At 55.6% G+C, this 24558-nt stretch overlaps 1 protein-coding gene across 1 annotated transcript in view; it reads right to left on the bottom strand.

The window, feature by feature from the left end:
* Positions 1-67: 67 nt before the first annotated feature.
* GTF2IRD1 (GTF2I repeat domain containing 1) overlaps positions 68-24558 on the bottom strand; it is a 117582-nt gene continuing 93091 nt past the window's right edge. The window contains exons 22-26 of the mRNA XM_040455661.1: positions 7962-8039; positions 6162-6354; positions 3779-3816; positions 1577-1713; positions 68-309 (exon numbers count right to left, since the gene is read on the bottom strand). Coding sequence (XP_040311595.1) covers positions 241-309; positions 1577-1713; positions 3779-3816; positions 6162-6354; positions 7962-8039 — 515 coding nt within the window. The 3' untranslated portion in view covers positions 68-240. The remainder of the gene's footprint in view (positions 310-1576; positions 1714-3778; positions 3817-6161; positions 6355-7961; positions 8040-24558) is intronic.

The following is a 24558-nucleotide window of genomic DNA, read 5'->3' as shown; positions in this document are numbered from 1 at the left end:
ACCTTGCCTCAGTGACAGCTGTTAATTCCAAATGAGACTACGCAGAAGTTATGAGCAAGGGCAATACTTTTTTTTTTTTTTTTTTTTTTTACTTATTTAAAAAGGCCTTGGTGGCAGGAATATAGTGTAAAAATCATTGGAAAAACTAAAAGGCATCGATACATATCCGAATATACACTTTGTACATAAATTACATTTCCTTTAGTCTTTCTGAGTGAGGTCCTGATTCAGCACTGAGGTCTAATAATTCAGAGGTCCCGGGAGCTGCACGTTCAGGCCGGCATAGTCCACCATGTACATTGGCCATTGCTAGAGAGAGGGGGACAAATGGCCCGAGTTAGGACTCCGGGTGACCCAGAAAGAACACCAGACCACTTAGCTCTGCTTTCTGAAGGGATTCCCCACTGGATTCATTTGGAGGCAGCCTGACGGTCCAGACGGGACCCGAGACCCGTCCAAGGTCATGCATTTTGCCAGTGGCCCTGGAGCCTGGGCTGGGGCCTTCTGACTCGCTCCCACCTGTGTGCCAGGGGCTATTCCGTGGACCAGGGGGAACCGAGGATTCGCTCAGAGAAGGTGAGCACCCCCACAAACTCCGCCCCCTCCCCGGCCTTATGCCAAAGAGCCAGTCCCATCTCTTGGAGGTGGGAAAAGCCAGTGACCCTAGGTGGGGACAAAGGTACAGCCTACAGCCTGAACTTTGGGGTTTGCCATGTTTAAAGGGAGGCACGATTATAGGCGCCTGGGTGGCTCAGTCGGTTAAGCGTCTGACTCTTGGTTCCGGCTCAGGTCGTGATCTCACAGTTTTGTGGGTTCCAGGCCCGTGTCAGGCTCTGTGCTCTTTGGTGCGGAACCTGCTTGGGATTCTCTCCCTCCCTCCCTCCCCCGTCTGCCCCTCCCCCTCTTTGCACTCTCAAAATAAAAATTAAACTTAAAAAGAAAGGCGGGGGGAGGGGGGGAAGCAGGGTCAAAGGACAAAGACATCTCCAAGTCATCATCAAATGTGTTCCAGTATTGTCCCCACTGGGCTCAGGACTTCCGAGCTAGTGTTTTGAAGTCAGAAAGAACTCTCTCGAGTGTGTGTGTGTGTCCCTAATGAGGCTTGGCCGCAGTAAGGCCACAGTCAACCAGCCTCTGCCCCTTGTTTTCCTCCTCCACACACTGTGGGTAACGCCTACAACCTCACGGGGCTGTGGTGAGGCCCAGAGCATGCGAGGTGAGCAGAGATTAACCTGGCGACTGCACGGGGGTCCCCGTCCTGGCACCGCCCAGGGGAGTCCCCCATCCCCTCTCCCGGGGCGGAGGCGGGGGGGGGGGGGGCTCGGCTTGCCCCCCTGCCCAGCGGGGGGTGTGACTTCCCACCCAGGGCAGGGACGCAGGAGCAGCCAGTGACAGGGTTGGACTATCTGGTGGGTCGATCGGGCAGACGCGACTGCCACCCCGAGGCTGCGGAGCCCCGCTCAGACCCAGTGCTTCCCTGCGCCCCAAACCCACGTCCCAGAGGAGCCGGCCCTGCCCGAAAGCGGGGCGAGGGCCAAAGAGCAGAGCGGTCAGGCCCGGATCTGTGCAACTTTACCACGAGTGAGAGCTGGTTGGTAGACGCCACGGACTCTGGGTTAGAGGACGAGGAGGAGGAAGACGAGGAGGAGGAGGAGAAGGAGTTCCCTTCGGAGACCCGCTTTCTCTTGCGCTTGGGAATGCTGCTGTCTTTGGCTGGTGGGAAAAAAGGTTGCTGACACCAGACGCCAGGGCTGCTCTGACTCGGCTTCGGGCCCCTCTGGGGGAGGCCTCTGCTTTCGTGCTTCAAGTCCCCTTCTCAGCGTTCAGGGCTCCAGAGCCCCCAGACACCCCCCGCCCCCGGCCCCAAGGCCCATCCCTCCAGCCCCCTTCCTTAACCAGGCCGCACAGCCCAGTGGCTCTCCGGCCTGCCTCGTCCCCCGGGGGGACGAGTTCAGGCCCCAGCCCTCTTTCTGCTCCCAGACCGTCCAGCCCGTGGGGCCTGGCCTCCCCACAACTCCTGGGGTGAGGGGCTCGGCCTCGGGCCTTGGGGGAAGTCGCTCCATGGCCTTGTGCTTCCATTTCCCTGTGAGTGAAACGTAAGATCCTATACAGTAGCTGGGAGGCTCCCATGGACAGTATGCCCAGGCCCCCAGAACGACTTAGCGACTGAGAACACATATCGACGTTGGTATTGTTAGCTGTGGATGTGGGATGACCCTGACCTGGTAACGCTGTGACAGAGGACGGTCCACAAGTACCGTGAGTGGACGGGCAGCGCCCCCGTGGGAAGAGACTCTGGTTTACAGTCAGAGGTCGTAAATTCAAATTCCGTTACTGCCATTCCTAGCTGTGTGACGCCGGGCAAACTGATTCACCTCTCTGAGCCAAATGGGGAAAACAACGGGACGTGAGCCTCAAAGGAGATCGTGTGTCGGCAAGAGCCTGGTACCCCGCCTGACACGAAGCACGACTCGGCCGGTGTTCTGTCGCTACCGAATTAAACTGGTATGAATATATGAGACTTCGAGAAAGGATGTGCCCCCGTGTGCTACACAAGCAGGGCTTGGTGCTTGACTGAGTGGCCAGGTCACTGAGTAGAAACCAGAAGTGTCATAATAACACAGCATGAGGGTGGGCTGGGCCCACGAGGTGACTGTCCGGCTGGTGAAGAAATACCAGAGGCTGGGGGGGTCTGTGACATGGCATAAATAGACACCCCGGGAAACAGAAGACTCTGGGGGCAGAAGGAGCCCTGGGAATGGGTCGGAGCAAAGCGATTTTGTAGAAGGCTCCGCCCGAAAATGAAGTCAGAGGTGCTGGCCCAGGGTGGTGGCCAACCCAGCGTCACGGTAGGACCATAAAGACAGCCAAGGTCAGGGGAGGGCAGACGCAGGTCATAGCTTCTACCCTCTGAGCACGTGTCCCAGACTCTCCTCCCGAGGCCTCTGAAGGGCCATCTGCATTCTGCCTTCAACCTAGGGACAGCTCCCAAACTCACGGCCTCCCTGCCTGCGAATCTAGTGCCGCACCTGGCCCGTGACTGGCGCAGGATGGGGGGCGGGGGCTTCTGGTCGGGCCGTGCCACCCTAGGCCGTGGAGTTCCTGGGGGACCTGGACCCACCCGGAGTGGGGGCCTCGGGTCTCAGGCCAGCATGGGGGCCCGTCACTGTCCCCAGTGAGCCCTGGCTGGGGCCTGCGGGTCAGATGGATGGTCCTGACACCAGGCTCGAGGTGGCCACCCACTCCCCAGGTGGCCCTGCCGAGCCCCTTTCCCTCTCTGGGCCTCAGTCTCCCAGCTGCACAACGCGGTTGGGACGAGATGAGTGCTCTGAATCAGCGGCACGTCTCCCAGTCACCCGGGGAAACCATCCCACCAGACAGTCTCCCAGCTTCCTGTGAACCCCAGGCTTCTGGGAGACAGGCCCGGGGCTGGCGTGGGCCTGCCTCCCCCTGCTGGCCACACACATCGGCCCTCTCCTCCCAGGTGGCTTCCGTGATCCCATGTGACATCCTCTCGCCCTCGTCGCCTCCAGCGGATCTGACCCGCTCAGCCGCCGCTGTGGCAGGGCCCCCTCCGGAGGGCACCTGCAGGCTCCCGGGGCCTTCTGGGGATACCGGCCCTGCAGGGGGAAGGCTCAGGCTCCCCGTGGTCATACTGGGCGGGGGCGCGACACTCTGTAGGTGGTCAGCTACCTACTGCCTGCCACCTGGACCAGATCTGCCCGCAGACTCTGGTCCCCGAGAGGCGGAGAGGGGGCCTCCTCGGCCTCCGCCTTACCTGGCACCTTGGCGTCATTGCAGATTTCTGCAAACGGTCTGAAAGACGAGAGACAGGAGGTGGCGGTTAGAAAATGCGGTTTCCGCTCTTCTTTCTCAGCTGCTCCCCGCAGGTGGGCGACCCCTCTCGTGAGACGCTGCCACCGCCGCTGGAGGGCCAGTCAGGTAAGACCCGGCTGAAAATGGCGAGCACCCGCCAGAGCAGGCAGACGATCGCCCCTGTGCGCCTGGTGTCCTCGTCCAGAATTCGAGGGTGACGCTCGAGCGAGGGATCGGGACCGTGTGCCTAGATTTCTCTAAGTGAATGTTCATCACGGTGTCTTTTTTTTATCTCTTGATTTTTACTGTATTGATTATCTTACTTTGAGCATTATTATTTTGTTTTCATTTTTTAAGAATTAAAACAAAATTTTTTTAAATATTTACTTATTTTGAGAGAGAGAGATTGAGAGAGAGAATGAGCATGCGAGGGGCCGAGAGAGAGGAAGAAAGAGAAAGACTCCCAAGCGGGCTCTGTGCTGCCAGCAGAGAGATCTCATGAACTGTGAGATCGGGACCTGGGTCGGAGTCAGACACTTAACTGACTGAGCCACCCAGGCACAATAAAAAAACCCAATTGTTTTGATTTTTAAAGTAATCTCTACCCCCAACATGGGGCTCAAACTCATGACCCCAAGATCAAGAGTCACATGCTCCACTGACTGAGCCAGCCAGGCACCCCTAGAAATATTCTAGTCAATGAGTGTATTTTAAAAAAGAGACTATAAGGGGACACCTGGGTGGCTCAGTCAGTTAAGTGTCCGACTTCGGCTCAGGTCATGGTCTCGCGGTTCATGGGTTCGAGCCCCGCGTCCGGCTCTGTGCTGATACCTGGGAGCCTGCAGCCTGCTTCGGATTCTGTGTCTCCCTCTCTCTCTGTCCCTCCCCTGCTTGTGCTCTGTCTCTCTCTCTCTCTCTCCCTCAAAAGTAAATTATAAATTTTAAAAACACTTAAAAATCAAAATAAAAAGAGATGATAAGGACATATGGTAAAACGTGCACAGTAGTTATCTCTGCATGATGGGAGTACTAACTAACCATTATTTTCTAAATAACTGAAATGGGGAAACATTAATGGTATAGTCAGAAAAAGTCAAATTTCATTAAATTTTTAAAAATAAACCGACACCCATGAATGGTGAGGCTGTGTGTTTGGAAAGGGATGGAATTAGGACACACGGAGCTACAGATTGGAAGTCTGTGTCCGCCCTCTCCCCCCACCCCCACTAAATTGTTTTTTTTTTGTAAACATAAAAATTTTTTTTATGTTTATTTATTTTTGAAAGCGAGAGACACAGAGTGCAAGCAGGGGAGGGGCAGAGAGAGAGGGAGACACCGAATCTGAAGCAGGCTCCAGGCTCTGAGCTGCCAGCACAGAGCCCAACGCGGGGCTCGAACTCCCAAACCGCGAGATCATGACCTGAGCTGAAGTCGGATGCCCAACTGACTCAGCCACCCAGGCGCCCCCCTCCTGAACTAAATTCTTATGTGGGGACCTAGTCCCCAGTGTGATGGCATTAGGAGTCAGGGCCTTTGGGAGCACTTAGGTCATGAAGGAGGAGCCCTCAGGAATGGGATCAGTGCCTTATAAAACAGGCCCCAGAGAGCTCCCTTCTCCCCTTCCAGCATGTGAGGACGCGTATGAGGACACAGTGAGGAGATGGTTATCTAGAAACTAGGAAGTGGGTCCTCCCCAGACCCTGAATCTGCCACCACCTTGATCCTGGACTTCCCAGCCTCCGGAACTGTAAGAAGTAAATGTCTGTTGTTTATAAGCTCCCTGGTCTGTAGTCTTGTGTTACAGCGGCCTTGACTGGAGTAAGATATCTGAGTTTGCAGCCCAGCTGACCCACTGTGACTTATACCGGCCCTTTCCTGGCTCTGGGTATCAGTTTCCTCATCTTTAACATGAGAGCGTTGGGGTGCCTGGGGGGGGGGGGGGGGGGGGAGGGGCGCTCCGTGGGTTAAGCATCCGACTCTTGGTTTCAGCCCAGGTCATGATTCCACGGTTTGTGAGATCGAGTCCCACATCGGGCTCTGTGCTGACAGCATGCACGGAGCCAGCTTGGGATTCTCTCTCTGCCACTTCCCTACTCTCTCTCTCTCTCTCTCTCTCTCAAAATAAATAAATAAACTTAAAAAAAAAAAAAGATGAGAGTGTTAAGCTAGCCTGTCTCCTGGATTCTGTGCAAGTGAGAAGCACCTGTCTGTCTGTCTGTTTGTGTCTGTCTCTTGTCTCCTGGCTGGGCCTGCTTTGGGAATTTCCCCACCGGATCCAAGCAGTACCCTCTCCCGTGGCCCTTGTTCACTGTGCCCACCCTGCCCCGGGCGCTGGGGGCACTCACTGGAGCTGGTTGATGATAACCATGCGGACGTGCTCTCGGGCCTTCAGGATCTTCTCCAGCCGGTGGATGTCGTATGTGTTGGGGTTCCGGAAAGGGATGTCGTCGGGCAGGCCCGTGACCTCGACGGCATCCGGGCTGTCCCGGATCAGTTTGTAAGGGACCAGCACAGGCCGGTTCAGGCCCAGAGCCTCACCTAGAAGACACGGCGGGTCAGCGCAAGGGCCCCTGTTAGGGGCCAAGCCCTCTGGGGAAAGCGCTGGATGCTGGCATGGCCCAGCTCAGTCAGCCACTGTCCTAGGGAGTTTATAAATCTATACACACGCTTTTTTTTTTTTTAAATCCACTTAGCAAAACTAAAAGTTTAATACCCAGTGGTGACAATAAAATGTACTTTCGGGGCACCTGGATGGCTCAATTGGTTGAGCGGCCGACTCTTGATTTCGGCCCAGGTCATGATCTCATGGTTCGTGAGTTCGAGCCCGGCGTTGGGCTCTGCGCTGACAGCTCGGAGCCTGCTTGGGATCCTCTCTCTTTCCCTCTCCCTGCCCCTCCCCGGCTCATGCTCTCGCTCTCTCTTGCAAAATAAATAAATAGAAAAGAACCCTACTATTATGTTAGAAGAAATACAAAGCCCTCGCTTAAATATTTATGGATATGACATGGTGTCTTGAGTTTGTTTTTAAGTACTTCAAATACAGAAGTGTGTACAGAAGAAGATTGGTAAAATGTTGGCAATCGTAGAAGCTGCCTTTGGGTGACGTGGTGGGTCACTCCCCCACCCCCATACGTGTTTGGATTCTGATTGCAAAATAACAAGTGAATAGAGATCCACCAGCCGAGTTGCTTCTCATCGTTCTGGAAATGAAGCCCCTGTGCCTTCTTAGGCCTGCCCACCGTCCCCCCAGCTGCTCACCCGGTCACCCAGCTGTCCCCTCCACCTGGCAAGCTTTTCCTGGAATATGCGTCCCCTCCTGACATTCGAGTCTTGGGGGGGGAGGGCTTCCCTGCCTGCCCCCCACCGCGTCCTGCCACTGCAGTTTTATGTTTTCCTTCATCACTCTCTGAAATTCTACTTAAAAACATTGTTTTGATTCCTGTCTCCCTGTGCAAAGTGAAGATAATACTAAATTCGTCACAAAGACAACGTCACGCATAGCGTGGCACTTAGCGATCGAGAGAGGCTCACTTATAATCGTAGAGTTATTATTACTAAAACTCTATTTGACTTGATTTTTAAGATTTTTATTTCTAAGTACTCCCTACACCCAACGTGGGGCTTGAACCTACAACCCCAAGATCAAGAGTCGCAGGCGGCACCGGCTGAGCCAGCCAGGCCACAGGTGACCGTATTGTTAATTGTCCCTTCTTGGGCTCCGCCCTGGCACCCCGGATGCCGTCAGCACAGGGCCTAGCATCTCGTGGCCTTTACCTATTCCGCGTCCACCTCCCTGCACAGATTCTGAGCCCCAGGCTGTCAGGGATGGGACCTCCTTCCCTGGAGTCCTCACGGCTAAATGTGTGCTGGGCAGATGCACGAACCGCGTCTCTGCCGCACAGCCCGGCCCTAAAGGGGCGGAAATGCTGACCGCGGTCACGGCCCTGTTCTTTCCCCTTCCTCAGTCGGGGGAGTGGAGGGGTCGGCTCCCGGGCAGTCGTGGGCAGGGCGGCTCTGTCCCCAGGGAGCAGGCAGGCCAGCTGGGTGTCACTGGGGGCCAGGCTGGCCGTAGAGGGAGGAGGGGCTGCCAGGGAAGGCGGGCCCCACAGACCCTGCCCCGCGGGCCCCGCTCCTGACGCACTGACCGTATTTCTCATTGAAGAGCTCCTTCACCTGCTCGCGGAGGATCACCTTCTCCCCTAGTCTGTTGGCGTCATCTTCATCTACAAGAGGAAGACGTTGGGGTGTGAAGGTCGGCAAGGGCGCGCCCCTGAACGGGCTCCTGGGAGACACCCGCACCCTCCCCTGCCGCCGGGCTGCCCTGCCAGGCCCCGCCCACCCAGTGTGCCAGGCCCCGCCCACCGAGTTTAGTATAAGGCAGCCCGTTCCTGGCCTCGTTGTCACCTGCTGTTGGACCCTCGGCTCCCCTCGACCCTGTCCTTGGTCCAAAGGAGCAGCGGGTCAGATGAGCCCCAAGACAGGGACTGGGCTGCGCAGGGGGACGTGGGGGAGGGTGTGGATGGGCCCGAAGGGTCCTGCGGGCTTGTGTCCTGGGGTTGGGGAGGGGGCTGGAGTTTCCAGGCAGGGTGCTCTGAGCTGGCTGGGCTCCCAGGGGCGGGAGTGCAGTGGAAGCAGGCAGGGAGCCAGGGCCTGGGAGACGTGGGGCAGAGCGGACAGAATGGATTTGTGGAGAAAAACAACTCCTGTTTTCATCTGGAAAATTTCACAGTTGCACGTAGGAGGCCAACTCAGGACCGGCGCCTGGTGTGCGCCTGGCTCCGCCCTCCCCGCCCCGGGGTGGGGGCCGCCCGCACTGCCTGGCACTGCTCGATGCCCCTTCTTCCTGGGACTCTTTCACCTGCCGCCTGGGGCCTCCCGAGTGCCGGCTGTGCCTCGTGTGGTCCCGGTCATGCCCACGCTCCTGACTCTGGATCTGCCGTGTCTCGGAGTTCTGCACAAGCCTCTCCAACCATGACCATCTCCAACCAAGCCATCCGGGTGCCCCGGACACGCGGCAAACGTCAGGCTTCCCAGATAACATCCTCCTCCTGTGTCCCCCTCTTGGAGAGTGATGGCCCCATCCGTCGCACCAAGACACCGAACTCAGCCCCCCTCGGAGCCTCCTTCTCCCCACATCCCCCAACATGGCTCTTCCAGACGGTCTTCAGGACCCCACGTTGGCAAGAATCAACCCGATCCTTCTCCAGGTCCCGAGCGGACAACCTGGTGACCCAAGGGCCACCCAGAGCCTGCGGGGAGGCTGCAGACGCTTCCCATCTCTGCAGAGGGACTGCTCTGGTGGCCAGGGCTTTCTGCACAGGACAGGGAAGGACGGCCTGGGTTCCCATCAATGGGTGTCACATGCTCTGCCGGCAGCTTTCCCGGACACGATCACAGCCACCCCTCACCACCGCTAAGGACGCAGAGGCTCAGAGAGGTTAAGTAACCTCCCAAGACCACAGAGCCGCTAAGAGCCAGGAATAGTGTCTGTCTGACCAAGAGCCCTGGGTTCCCTGAAATCTGTTTCCCCGTCTGTAGAAAGAAGGGTTGACCGTGAGGGTGGTGTTGCCTCTGAGTCTCCTGTCCTATCAGCTCACAGTCTCATCCGGATCCCAGGGCAGGGCAGACACAGCCGCAATTGACAAAGCTGGCTGGATGGAAAGGGAGACGAGCCCAGTAAACTGAGGTCACTGTGGCTGTGGCCGTCTCTGGTGCATACAGGTGTCTCGCCCACCCTGCCTTGGCCTCAAGGCTCCGGCGGCTACGCGGGCGGAGAGAGACACGCACAGGACAGGCCTGAGCCTCACACCGCCCTCACCCCGGCAGAGGCCACGCCAGCCCCCGGAAGGGCATAGAACCTGAAGCCACAAAGCTGGACTCGTGCCAGCCCTGCCACGTGGGGGGTCATGTGACGTCCCCCCCTCTCGGCGTTTCTGCTCAGTCTCGACACCGTATTTGTCTTGGACAAGTATTTCACAAGCACCACCCCCCACTGGATGTGGTGCCATCCCTGGGCATTTAGCAGACCACAGAAAACAGCCCTGGTCCGAGGCGGGGACGGTAAAGGATGCTTGGTGACCCGCTGGCCTTGACAACTGTCAGTGCAGGGCTTGTGGGAGCACACGGGGGAATCCTAACCCAGCTGAGAATCAGGGTGGGCTTCCCAGAGGAGGTGACCGCCGCACCTCCCAAGGCCCCCTGCGATGCAGCCTCACGTGGGCGGTGTGTGACACCCCCAGGCTTCCCATGAGTGCTCAACGCACATGAGTGTGTGAACCCTGCCTGGTCTGGGCAGGGAGAGCACGGGGAAACCAGGCTGTAGGTAACAGGGAGGAGTGACCCCAGGGGTCAGCCAAGAGGCAGCACACTCGGGTCCCAGGCGGAAGCCGGAAATGGTGGGACCAGTGACATGACAGAAAAGCGAGACCTGGGCCATCTGAGGGGCGCTGGTGGCACCGGGAAGTGTCCCGGACACCTCTGGAGCGTGGCGGGGACACCAGCTCCTGCCGTGTAACCAGCACATCCCACGTGGACAGACTGCCAGGCCCGATTCTCAGCTCGGCGCCAGGCCTCAGAAAGGATGCCTCTTGGCTTCTCCCACCTCTTTGTTTTTATTATTTTAATTGCAACTTGTCATTAATATATTATTAATTACAATTTATATTAACTTATTACTTTAAATGGTTTATTTTCTGTTGGGGGGGCGGAGAGAGGGAGACAGAGGATGTGAAGCCAACCCTGCACTGACAGCACAGAGCCCCACACGGGGCTTGAACCCTCAAACTGAGAGATCAGGACCTGAGCTGAAGCCTGGCACTTAACCAACTGAGCCACCCAGGTGCCCCTGTTTTTTCTTTAATTAAATTTTTTTTTTTTTTTTTTGCGGGGGGGTTGTCTGCATGGCTCAGTCGGTTGAGCATCTGACTCTTGATCTCGGCTCAGGTCTTGATCTCAGGGTCGTGAGTTCAAGCCCCACCCTGGGCACGGAGCCTACGACAAAAAAAATAATTTTTTGTTTTCATTTAATTTGGAGGAAGGGAGTTCCATTTTTCTTAAAGGATACATATCTGAATGAAACAGGCGAGGGTGGGTTCTGGTGGGGCCTGGAGGGGAGAGGTCCCTGCCCCTCTGGGTGCTCAGAAAAAACAGGAGGTGGGACCGCCCAGGCCAACCACAGGGGGAGAGCCGGCCTGCATGGCCCAGCCAAGCGTCTCTCTGGGTAGGCTGCGGGCAGGTCATGAGACGGCGTCCCGACAGAGCCAGGCTTCTGCCACCACCACCCTACATTCACCAACCGGAGAGGGCGAGGCCAGGCCTGCTGGTCACCAGGGACTGCCCCAAGCACTGCCGTGGGGACAGCTGCCCCAGTTAGCCTTGGCTGGGGCACCACAGGCCCCAGGGGAGCTGTCACTCCCAGTCTGGTCTGCTTGTGGGCAAAACAAAGACCAGGAAACTGCCTCAGAGAACACAGGGTGGGGCGGAGAATACAACCACTGGGGGCTCTGTGGGGACCCGGCCATAAACCCAGTGGTCTTTTTTTTTTTTTTTTTTTTTTAACGTTTATTTATTTTTGCAACAAAGAGAGACAGAGCATGAATGGGGGAGGGTCAGAGAGAGAGGGAGACACAGAATCTGAAGCAGGCTCCAGGCTCTGAGCTGTCAGCACAGAGCATGACGCGGGGCTCGAACTCACGGACCGCGAGATATGACCTGAGCCAAAGTCGGATGCTTAACCGACTGAGCCACCCAGGTGCCCCTAAACCCAGTGGTCTTCTGGAGCCTGAAGGGCAGCCCTGAGGCCAGGAGTTCGTGGTTGACTCTGACACCTGACTGCTTGGGTTCAAATCCTGCCTTTGGTATCAGCTCATGACCTTGAACACTTCTCCGAACCGCTGGACTTTGGGTTGCTACCACAACAGGGGAAACCGAGTGCAACTGCCCTGAGGACCAAGTGGGGCATTATGCCCGTGCCCGGCATGGCCCACGGGCTAGTTTTACTGCCCTGAAGCCTGAGTCAGCAGAGCTATTCTGGGGGGACCTGCCCGAGCTCCCCTGAACCCAGGCTGGCTATAAAAGACACCAATGGTTGCTAATACTGTAGAATGTTCTCCATGTGGAGAGGTCACAGGTAGGGCTCAACGTGGCGTGTGTGCCCTCAACGCACCTGGGTGGCTCCATCTGTTAAGCGTCACGGTTCGTGAGTTCTGGCCCCGCATCGGGCTCTGCGCTGACAGTGCGGAGCCTGCTTGGGATTCTCTGTCTCCCTCTCTCTCTGCCCCCCAAATAAATAAACAGACGTTAAAAAAAATATATACCTGCTTGAATGTCTGTATGAAGTGGGGAGAAAGGGGGCCCCCAGGGCCAGTGATGGAGGTGGTTTTTGCGGGGGGGGGGGGGTCCCTGGCTCAGCAGGCTGTGAAGCAATCTTGATTCTACCCCTAATGTGATGTGGTGTTTGGAAAGTCATTCAACCTCTCTGGGCCTGTTTCCACATCCCTCAGCTGGGAATCCGGGCAGGCCCGGAGGATCCAGTGATATCACATATAAAAACGTTTAAGGCCTCACGTTATCAGAGACAGGTTGTGGCTGATGTTATCAGTAGATCAATGTTTCAATTATCCTGCAGTCTCAGGGAATTAAACTTTACATGAGAGATTCTTCCAGATGATGGATGCTTATTCTCTCAAGTCCCCTGGCTTGGTTGTACCTCTCGGGGACAAGCCATTTTCTAAAATGCATCAAGTACACAGGGCGGGGGCGGGGGCGGAGCGGGGAGGAGGAGGGGTCACCCTGGGGATCCGTTGCACCTGCCCAGCAGCGGTCACCCGTGCCCCCCACCCCGTCCCCTGGGCGGTGACATCCCTTGCGGACAGGCCGGCCCTGTGGGCATTTCTGCCCCCTCTTCCTGCTCATTCCAGCTTACTGGTCTCTCTCTCCCTCCTGTCTGCCCCAGGAGCTGTCATCTGGTCCTGTCTAATCTGCCGTCTGTTAGCCTGAGGATTAACTGAATTTTGCCTGAGGGAAGAAAGCAACCAAGCTTATTAAATCACAGCCACGCTACGTACACAATTCCAAAGCAGTCGGCTTGGCCCGGGGGCAAAGTACGAGAACCCTCAACAGCTGTGTCCTCTCTCCACTAGTTTGAGGTCTGCAGCCAGACTGGTGACTGTGAACTGACAGTCGTGATCCCAAGGGGGCAAAGGCGACGGGTCGGCAGCAAGGGAGGGGCTGCTCAGAGCGGGACAGACGCAAGGTGGGGAGGGAGGGAGAACGAGTTCTCCTCTCCCTTCTCCTAGCCCTTCCACGGGCCCCCTCCTCTCTGCCAGGCCTGGGCCGGGCGCTCCAGGCACAAGGCAGACTCTCAAAAGAACAGAGGGCAGACAGCCACGGGTGGCCCCACCTTGGCAGGACAGCTGCCCTCCACGTCCCCTGCTCAGGGGCCCGGGGGAGATCAGGCGCCTGATTTCACACACCCAAGAGAAACTTTTTACGTGTGCGAAAGGAAGCGCGATCAAGAGCGCTCGTTAATGGCACTCTTCTTAACAGGAAAACCACGGAAGCAGCCCAAATGGCCTAGGACAGCAGAACGGATGGAAACCCATGGAGCAGTGAGAACAAACCAGCGCAGCGTCACATTTCAGGGTCATGTTACATAAGGTCAAATGAAAAGAGTGAGTCCAGACTTGATACATGAGGACGAACCTCGCTTATAAAAGGGAAAAGCAAGCAAAGATGAAACACTTTTGGTTTAAGCAAACACTGCACACAACGAAGCATTTAAGAAGTCGCCTTGTGGGGCGCCCGGGTCACGCGTCCGACTTCGGCTCAGGTCATGATCTCACAGTCCGTGAGTTCGAGCCCCGCCTGGGGTTCTGTGCTGACAGCTTGGAGCCTGCAGCCTGCTTCGGATTCTGTGTCTCCCTCCCTCTCTCTCTCTCTCTCTCTCTCTGTCCCTTCCCCACTCGTACTCTCTCTGTGTTTCTCTCAAAAATAAACAAACATAAAACAAATTATAAAAAAAAAAAAAAAAAAGAAGTCGACTTGTGAGCGATAACTATCATGGGGAAGAAGAATAGATATTTTTGGGGAATTTGAATACGGACGGTATAGGAAATGATAGGGAGTTATTACATTTCCTAAGTGTTATCACAGCGTGGTGAATGTGTAAAAGAACACCACCGTTCTGAGATGTGGGAGGGATGTGCTGAAATATTTAGGCATGAAAGAGTCAAGATGTCTGCAACTCACTTCGAGTGGAGACAGAGACAGAGACAGATATAATTGGGGCAGGGTCTCTGGGGGGGAGGGGAGGGAGGGAGGAAGGGAAGGAAACATGGCAAAGTGTTGAGACATAATGAATCCAGAGAAAGGATATACTATTATAATACAGTCATTACGCTATTCTTTCTTTTTTTCCCTGCATTTTTCAAATTTTAGAGGAAATAACAAGAGAATGACAAATACAGGTGCAGCCCGGAGATACTGCGGGTTCTGTTCCAGACCACTGCAACTGAGCAAGTCAAATGAAATTTTTGGTGTCCTAGTGCATATAAACCTTACGTTTACACTTATACTGTAGTCTATGAAGTGTGCAATAGCATTGGGTCTAAAAAAAAACAATGGACACACCTTAATTAAAAAATACTTTAGGGGCTCCTGGGTGGCTCAGTCCGGTTGAGCATCCGACTTCGGCTCAGGTCATGATCTCATCACGGTTCGTGGGTTCGAGCTCTGTGTTGGGCTTTGCACTGATGGCGTGGAGCCTGCTTTTTTTATATTTTTATTAAAAATTTCTTTTTTTTTTTATTTAAAAAAAAATTTTTTTTTCAACATTTATTTATTTTTGGGACAGAGAGAGACAGAGCATGAACAGGGGAGGGGCACACAGAGAGGGAGACACAGAATCGGAAACAGGCTCCAGGCTCCAAGCCATCAGCCCAGAGCCCGACGCGGGGCTCGAACTCATGGACCACGAGATCGTGACCTGGCTGAAGTCGGACGCTTTAACCGACTGCGCCACCCAGGCGCCCCTAAAAATTTCTTTTTTAATGTTTATTTATTTTTGAGAGAGAGAGAAAGAGAGACAGAGCGTAAGCAGGGGAGGGACAGAGAGGGAGGGAGACACAGTATCCAAAGCAGGCTCCAGGCTCTGAGCTGTCAGCACAGAGCCCGACGCGGGGCTCAAACCATAAACCACGAAGATCACCACCTGAGCCGAAGTCAGATGCTTAACCGAGGGAGTCACCCAGGCGCCCCATGGAGCCTGTTTTGGATTCTCTGTCTCCCCACCTCTCTCCGCCCCTCCCCTGCTCACGCTCTCCCTCTCTCAAAAATAAATAAACATTAAAAAGATTTTCTAAGTAAGTTTAAAACCATACTTTATTGTTTTCTAGTCCCCCTTTGTTTTCAGTGCAAAAAGGGTGGTTTTATTAAAGCACAGGGACAGGACTCGTGGGCAAAAAGAGCTGCTCTCTCTTTTTTTTTTTTTTAAAAGGAATCCCCACACCCGACGTGGGGCTCGAACTCGCAACCCCAAGATCGGGAGCTGCACGCTCCACCAACAGAGCCCGCAAGGCGCCTCAAAAACACGTTACTGCTAAAAAAACGCTAGCCGTCCTCTGAGCTTTCAGCAAAGCGTGATCACTGATCACAGATCACCACAACAAATGTGATAAAGAAAACGTCTGAAATATCACAAGAATGACCAAAATGTGAGCAAATGCCACTGGAAAGAGGGCGCCGACCAACTCGCCTGACACAGACCTGCCCCAGACCGTCAAGATGCAAAACAGAGAGTTTCTGCAAAGTGCGGTAAAACAAGGCGTGACTGCATACAGTGGTTCCCCCGCCCAATCCTTGGGGGTTCCAAGACCCCCAGGGCATGCTTGCAGCCGTGGATAGTACCGAACCTTATATACTGGAGGTTTCTCCCTATGCACACATACCTATGATGAAGCTTAATTTATCAATCAGGCACAGTAAGAGATGCACAATAATGATAAAATGGAACTGGAACAATATACTGTCATAGAAGTCACGGGAATGTGGTCTCTCAAACCATCTTAGGGTACTGTACTCCCCCTTCCTGCAACGGCGTGCGATGATAAAATGCCTACGTGGGGAGAGGAGGCGAGGTGAGCGATGTAGGCATTGTGATGTAGCGTTAGGCTACTATTGAGCTTCTGACGATATATCAGGACAGTCATCTGTTTCTGGACCGCAGTTGACCGTGGGTGGCCAAAACCGCGGAAAATGAAACCGCAGATAAGGGGGGACGGCTGTATTTGTTCTGGGGAGAGAGGAAGGCAGGATGAGGGAGAGCACTGGGGCGGGGGGCACATTATTGGTGCTGTTCTAATTCTTGGATGGATGGTGGTGGGATCATGGCGTTCACTGTAGTATTTATTAACAAGAAGACAAATGAGCAGGAATACGAATGAAAATAAAAACAAATCGGGGCGCCTGGGTGGCTCAGTCGGTTGGGTGTCCGACTTCGGCTCAGGTCATGATCTCACAGCTTGTGGGTTTGAGCCCCGTGTCGGGCTCTGTGCTGACAGCTCAGAGCCCAGAGCCTGCTTCGGATTCTGTGTCTTCCTCTCTCTCTCTGCCCCATACCCACTTGCACTCTGTCTCTTAAAAAGAAAAAAATAATAAATATATATAAAAAAAGAATAACAAACAAATGAGTGCTATGTGCAATGTCGTATCCTAGATTGGATTCCAGAACCTAAAAAAACATTAGTGGAGAAACTCACAAAATCTAAATATAAAGGTTACAGCGTAGTTAATCGTGTTGCACCGATCAACGTCAATTTCTCAGTTTTGACAAAGGTACCCAGGGGCGTATCGGTGGCTCAGTCAGTTGAGCGTCCGACTCTGGATGTCAGCTCAGGTCATGATCTCACGGTTCATGGGATCGAGCCCCATGTCTGTACAGAGTCTGCTTGGGATTCTCTCTGCCCCTCTCCCACTGTGCTCTCTCTTTCTCTCTCAAAAATAATAAATTAAAACAAAACAAAACAAAACACAACACCCTCCTCTAGCCCTATGGCTTGAACCTGCCAGCCAGGCTTAGCAGATCAAGAACCAGGTTTTCTCATGGGGGTTTATCCAGGACAGGCAATCCTGGGGCCAGCCGCACACATGATCCTTCCCGAGGGACATCACCTCCTTCTCTTCTGTTCCTTCTTCTGATATCCCAGCTACACAGTGGACAGGGCGAGCGACAGCCCTGACCCAAGGCCAGTCAAGCCCTAGGCCGAACCGTGGCCACGACCAGCCAGGCCCAGAATGCCATGCACTAAGCGTGATGAGCAGACCCGATTGGGAAGACAGACAGATTCGGGCAGTTGAGGCACAGGCGAGGGCACAGAGAAACACGTGGGGATGGGGGAGTGTCCAAACCCCAGGCTTATGATCATGCCGACTCCTTCTCAGAACCTGGTTTCTACACGTCAGGGAGGGGACAGCAGGTCCTCGGACGCTGTCCACACTGCAGTCCTTCCTCCCTGTCTCTGCACCTGCACCCCCCAAACCCATGTTTCCAACTACCTCCTGGAGCACCTTTGATTCTGCATATCCCCAAACAGCCTCACACCCGACCCTCCTCCTGGGCTTCCTTTTCAGGTCCCAGGCCCCACCCTTCCACCTGCTGGCTCAGAAGAGAAACCTCAGCTGCCTTCAACCCCACAGCGGGCTGAGCAGCGGCCCCCAGGCTGTCCTCATCCTGGTCCCTGGAGCCTGTGACTACGTTTCTTTTTTTTTTTTAATGTTTTATTTATTTTTGAGACAGAGAGAGACAGAACATGAGCGGGGAGGGGCAGAGAGAGAAGGAGACACAGAATCCAAAACAGGCTTCAGGCTCTGAGCTGTCAGCACAGAGCCCAACGCGGGGCTTGAACTCACGGGCTGCGAGATCATGACCTGAGCCGAAGTCGGACGCTCAACCGACTGAGCCACCCAGCCCCTGTGACTATGTTTCTTTACTGGCTGAAGACACCGGCTGGTGTGATTAAGGTAAAGCTCTTGAGACGGGGAGGCTGTCCTGCATTATTTGGGTGCGCCCTCAATGTAACCACAAGAGTCCTTGTAAGAAGGAGGCAAGAAGGTCAAAGGCAGGGGTTGGGCCGGGAGAAGCAGAGGTCAGAGTGAAGAGCTCTGAAGCTGGAGGGGGGCCACAAGCTGAGTAATGGAGGCAGTTTCTAGACGCTGGGAAAGACAAGGCAGAATTCTGCTCTCAGAGCCTCCAGAGTTAACCTGCCCTGCTGATACCTGACCCGAGCCCTTTAAGACTCATTGCGGGAGGCGCCTGGGTGGCTCAGTTGCTTGAGCGGCCGGCCGACTCTTGGTTTCGGCTCAGGTCGTGACCTCACGGTTCGTGAGTTCGAGCCCCTCGTCCGGCTCTGCACTGACAGCACACAGCCGGCTTGGGATTCTCTCCCCCTCTCTCTCTGCCCTCCTGCACGCTCCCTCTTTCTCAAAATAAATAAACTTAAAAAAGATTCATTCTGGATTTCTTACCCTTACAAGTCTAAGGGGGGAAAAAAGAAATGTGTCGTTTTAAGCCCCTAAGCTTGGGTGATTTGGGTCAGCGGCCACAGGAAACCCATGCAAACCCGAGGTGTCCCCCACGCCATCCACAAATGCAGGCGGTCCCCACGATGGGCCACTTTCCCAGAGACGCTTGCTGCAGGCCCAGCCCACGGCCCCTCTCACTGTGGCGAGAACTTTCCACCTGGCCTCCCCAAGCCCATTCCCTGCTCCGCAAGCCCTGTCCACCATTCTGAAGAGTCTATCCGACCCTGTCATTCCTTTGCTTTAAACCTGCTGAGGACTCTGTGGGGCAAACCCGTCCTCCTTCCCCCGGCACACAAGGTCCACTCTGCTGCTGCCACACTCCCCGTTTCCAAACACCAGAGACGTCACGGGGAACCTGCTCACTAGAACAGAACACAAAACGGGAACCCGGGGCTCCCCTAATTCATGGAGCGCATGGGGCCAACCGGTTTCTCCTGTCCTGTCTTGTGTGGCATCTATACTCCTGCAGACGGGGCCGCCGCAGAGCCACCACTGCTTAGAGCCTGACCCCAACATTTCTGCGAGATATTCAGCCATCTCTGGGCCACGTGGGGCCTTCACAGCCACAAGCGGAGAAGGTTCTGCCCCAGGGAGAAACGGGGTTTTCCGCCCAGCTCCCGGGCACCCCCCCTCCCCGCTCCCCTTCCTCTCGCCAAGTTCCTTATCTTCCTGACCCACAAAGGACCGCTGAAGGGCACCAGGGCCACAGCCCTGCGACTCACGTCACTCCTGATGATCTCATTCTGTTGTAGGGCTTTCAATACTAGCGACAGGCTTGTGATTCCCCAGGTGATCCTTCAAGTTCAACTGCTCCCTTGGACCCCCCACTTGTGCATCCAAATGCTACTGGATGACACCCCAGACTCAACACGGCATAAATCAAGTGCTGATACTCTACCCACCCCTCCCCCAACCCCCGCGACTCCTCCTGCACCTGCCCCGTCTCGGCTACCTCTGAGCTACTGGTACCTTTACCTTCCAAGAAGCCCAGCTGGAATCCGAGGTCAAACGGGACTCCAGCAAGTTCTAGACCTGGAGACGCTGACTCCCCACTGTCCTCACCACTCCCGCCAGGGGCACCACCACTGGGCTGTGACTTCCACCTCCCTCTGTCTCTTCCTGCTTCTAGCCTGTCTGTCCTCAGCGAGCAACCAGAGGGACTGTGTTCAGTCCTAAATTGGATTCTGTCTCCCCCCTGCTCAGAGGCCTGCACTGGCTCCCAGCGAATGAGCAAAAGCCAATGTTCTATCCAGCCTCACATAATCTGCCGCCTCTCCATTTCCACCTCCCCTCCTACCTCCTTCCTCTGACGCCCCGGCAGGGGACCCCAGGGCCTTTGCAATTTTCCTCTCTGCCTGCACTGCTCTTCCCTAGCCCCCTGGCTCACTACCGCCTGCTTTATTACTCAAAGGCCCTCACTGGCCACCGCCTCGCTCATGTTGCAACCCCCTAAAAATAAACTCCACCTCTCCCATCTGCTTCCCCGCTTCTCCTGAGCACGCATTGAACGTTCTTTACATTTTGCGCGTTATTCTCTGCATCCATACCAGAAGGTCAGCTCCACGAAGCAAGGCTTTTTTTTTTTTTTTTTTTTTCCACTTGGTGTTGATCAAAAGCCCAGCACCAGCCCACAGACACCCTGGAACAGTTCATGGACGACGTAATACACCTGGGCTCCCAAAGGGGACTGTCCCAGTCCCCGTGCCTGGGGGGCTTCAGAAGGCTAGGGCTGTGTGTCCCCCACCCCCACCTCCCACCAGGCGGCCTCTTGTCGCCAGAACCCTCCCTAGGAGGCTGGAAAGATGGAGTCCAGCCAGTCAACCATACGTGCTGACCTATACCTGGTGCCTGGCCCCCACTGTCGTGGCTCAAAGATGCGTTTATCAGCCAGCGAGAAACTTCTGTTCAAGTGGTGCCCAGCGACCCTTCGAGTCGATCTCCTTCCAGCCCAGATAAAGGTGCTGGCTGTTCCCATGAGCTTGGGTGGTTTGAGCCAAGAGACTGGCTTCTGTGTGGTTTTCTGCGATGTTCCAGAAGAGTCTGAAGCCCCCCACGGCTTCCTTCCGTGGAGCCCCCAAGCCTAAGGATCTCTAAGAACCGTGGGGTCCCCCTCCCCAACTGGCAGGGCCCGGGGAGGACAGGGCTGGGACCCCTAGCCAAGCCAGGGGCGGGATGGCGCTGCAGGGACCCAGCTCCCCACAGGCCTCCCGACGTGACACCGTTCAGCCGCCCACCGAGCTGCCCCGCCTGGAAGAAAGGAGGCGGTGTGCCAAGGCTGGGCCCGGCAGCGGGGCATCTGCCCACAGGGGCCCCCACGCCCCGCCCTGCAGATGCCAGATCTTCCAGGGAAGGCAGAAGGGAGATCGTTACTGGAGACTAATTAACAAAGAAAAGCAGAGATAATTAAGCGGAGAAACATGTGGCTGGCGCTGGAACTGTGGTATCTTTAGAAACTTGAGAAAGGATGGTTTTATTTTGAGCTCTCGAGAGCGTGACAGCGTTGGAAGGGTGGGGAGGGGGTGGGAGGGCTGACGGCGGGGAGGGGGGGCAGGGGCCAGAGGAAATGACCCTCCGGGCGGCTGAAGGGAGAGGGCCGGGGGGCCACGGAGCTGGGGGCCCTGCTCTGTGTGACCTGGAGGTCCAGAGACCTTCCAGGTCCTGGAAGTTAACTTGTCCAAGATCACGCAGCTCAGAAGCGGTGGAACCTTCCTGAGGGCGCTGAAGGGGACGTGTCACTGCTCCTGCTTGTTAGTCCCCTTCCCTTCCATCCTGTGCTGCGATCGACCCCATGCTGGCTTCCAGGCCCCCGTCATCCAGGAAGCCCATTCCCCACAGCACCTGCTGAGTGACAGGAGACCCCACAGAGAGACCTAGTAAGGGCCCCGGTGGGGTGGGGACAATGACAAGAGATGCCATTCCCTGTCCCCCCTGCAAACAGGCCCTCAGCCCTCTGCTTGAGAGGCCCCACACCCACAGCCAAGCTTCTCAAACGGGGCCTCGGGCCGTGCTGGGGGTGCAAAGCGGGTGAAGTGCGATTACTTATTTTCCTCAGCGGAATAACTGAACACAGTTCCTTAAATTAAAACTCATTTTCAGGGGCACCTGGGTGGCTCAGCCGGTTAAGCATCTGATTCTTGACTGTGGCTCAGCTCACGACCTGAGGGTTCATAGGTTCAAGCCCCGCATAAGGCTCTGTGCTGACACTGCGGAGCCTGCTTGGGATTCTCTGTCTCCCTCCCTCTCTGTCCCTCCCCTGCTCATGCTCTTTCTCTCTTTCCTTCTCAAAAAATAAATAAATATAAATAAATAAATAAATAAAAATAATTTTCAGTGGGGAGTTTAGGACGCAGACTGTCGGGGACTTCCGAGATAAAGCTGGCCCCCCCACCCCCGCCGGAACTTCGGCTCTGCCCCCAGGGGGGCTCTGGCTCTGGCCTCGGGGACGTCAGCGGAAGGGCTTGCCAAGGCCGGGTCTGCAGGGTCGAGTCCACGCTGCAAAGCCAGGCCTTCCAGGCCCTCCACGCTCCGCCTGGCCGGCCTCTCCGCCTCGCCACCTCCCGCACACGACGGGCCACCCGGCCCTCCCCTCCCGGCCCTGGCCGCGCGCCCCAGGACGCCCCTGGCGTGGCACCTTCCCGTTCCACAAGTAGGGAAACCGAGGCCCAGGCAGGCAAAGCTGACTTGCTGGAGTCACACAGGAAGTCGGCAGCCCTGCTCTGTCACTGGGACCCGGAGCCCCAGCTCTGGGGTGGCAGTGGGGAGGAGGGGGGCCTGCCTCTTGGCCCCCGGCTGGTCATCGCTCGAGCTGGCGGGGAGGGCTGCACCTCTGGGGTCGGGGGAGAACCAGAGGAGAGACTGCGGGCCTGGGTCCCCAGGGAACCGGTGCACTCGCCCAGGAAGGAGCCGGGGGCCGGGCGGCCGGGCCTTGTACCCAGCTCAGGGTTACCACGTGGTTTCCAAACACCAGAGGGGGCCCCTGGGGAAGCTCGGGAGCTGGGAGGTCCCGGGAAGTGTTGAGGTGCGAGAGGAGGACCCTTGGAGCCCTTCCAGGTTCCAAAGGGCCAGGACTTCCCTTTTTCCAGGCTGGCAGGTGCAGGCCAAGCCGAGGTGGCTCCAGCTGGGAAAGCCAGTCCTCCCTCCCCAGCAGCACACCCTGTGGGAAGTGGTCTCTCTGCTGAGTGGCTGCTCAACCTCCACTGAAATGCCTCCAGGGACAGGGAACTCACTACCCAACAAGGTTGGTTGTTTTTTCTTTTTTTTGCCACTGCTATTTGAGAAAAGTTCTAGAATGTGATTCTCTTCATCTTGCTCGTGTTGCCCAGAAAGACCTTGCTCTCAGCTCTTTTTACCAGCAAATTCTTCCACCTCCTTTCCGCGGGCTCCGCCTCCCTCTGTCCCTTCACAGGCTCTTTTCCTTCAAGGCCCTCTGGAGGTCAGTGTGCCCCGTGGGCCCTCTCCGCTGGCGACACACTGGCCTCAGTGGTGACGGCACCTGCCACCCTCACACAGAGCGTGCCCAGCCCCGTCGCCAGCCTGCTCTAAAGCACCGATCGGGTCCCACCAAGTGCCCATTTGCCCCTGGATGTCTCGTGGGCCCAAAGACCCAGCTTTGGGCAAAGGTACCATCATCATCACCCTTCTGGAACCTTCCGCCTGCCCGCCCTCCCACACTGCTGCCACCTCTAGATCCCAGCGCCACCTGTCTCCAGGTCCTGCCGCCTGCCGCCTGGGGTCAGCTTCCGCAACCCTCCCTGGCTTGGATGCCCCAGTTCTGCCTTCTCCAATCCACCCCTGGTGGGTGGATTCACGGTTGCCATGGTAATTGTAAGACAATTCAACTCGAATCCTATCATTTCATTGACCAAGAGAAAAAAAAAGCCTCCGATGCTACAAGATAAAGCATGAGTCACAAGCAAAGTCTGGGTCCTCATTCTTTTGCTACCCTCCTCCCCTAGTGCCCAACACCCCCTGCTCAGGTTCCAAAAGAGCACAGACCTGGGTACGACTTTGGCTCCGTGCTAAGCCAGGCTGCCTCTCGCAGCCTCAGTGTGCTCAGCTGTGAAATGGGAATAGCAGCATGTACCTGGTAGGCTTGTGAGGGGTGACCTCTGGGGGTTGCTCACCCCCCCGGTCCAGTCTCAGGTCCCCCATACTTCATCTGGCCCAGGTGGTCACTCTGTAAGACTCTCACTTGGCTTCTGGCCACCTGCCTCTCCTTATCTCTCCAACCCCTACACGCAGGAGGGACAGAGCTCACATTTCGACCCCTTCCACTTGCCCACACTCTCCCCACTGTGATCTGGTTTCATGACTACAATGCATTACGTGCAGAATGGCTCCCGCCCTGCACGTCTCCAGCAGTCCCTGCTCTGATTTGTGGATCTGCTTCTCCAACCCAGCCACTTGGATGGCATTCAGACCCCGATCCCTCTCGCCCTGCAGCTGCTCAGGACAAAATCTGTTGTTCACACCCCACCCTCACTCTATTGTCAATCTTGTTAGCCCTACTTTCAAAATATGTCCAGGGCCTCAGGGCCTTTGCATGGACTGCCTCCTCCCGCAGATGCTTCGACTGGGATTTCTACGCGGCTCATACCCTCATTTCCTTTCAGGCCTTAACTCCTGCTGGCTTATTTAAAAGGGTCCTTTTGACATTCCTGTGTTGTATGTCTCCACAGCACTTGTCACTATCAAATATGTTGCTATTTGTCCTTATTTATCTGTCTCCCTCGTTAGAAAAAAAAAGCTCCACAAGGGTAGAGATTTTTTGTCTATTTTGTATTCCTAGATCTTGCTTGGCATAAATCCGGCACTATATATGAACACACGCACGTGCGTGTGTGTGTATGGTGTTTTTTTCGTAATCTCTACACCCTAGGCGGGACTCAAACTCACAACCCTGAGATCAAGAGTTGCATACTCTTCTGACTGAGCCAGCCAGGCGCCTCTTCCATATATTTTTTTGTACAAATAAACCCAAAGGATTAATTGTGAGCCTGAGGGGGAAGAGGCAGGACCAGTGTTATAGATGCTGGTAGCCAGAAGGGGGCAGCAAAGAGCCACCCAGTGTGGATAAAAGATTGGGGAGGTATGGGCACATGCTGTGTGACCTTGAACAAGTTTCTTAACCTCTCTGAACCTCGGTTTCCTCCAGTAAGATTAGTT

This window comes from Herpailurus yagouaroundi, unplaced genomic scaffold (assembly GCF_014898765.1).
Source record: "Herpailurus yagouaroundi ecotype Mexico unplaced genomic scaffold, PumYag 216, whole genome shotgun sequence".
Classification (NCBI taxonomy): domain Eukaryota; kingdom Metazoa; phylum Chordata; class Mammalia; order Carnivora; family Felidae; genus Herpailurus; species Herpailurus yagouaroundi.
This window is presented reverse-complemented; position numbering and strand designations above follow the sequence as displayed.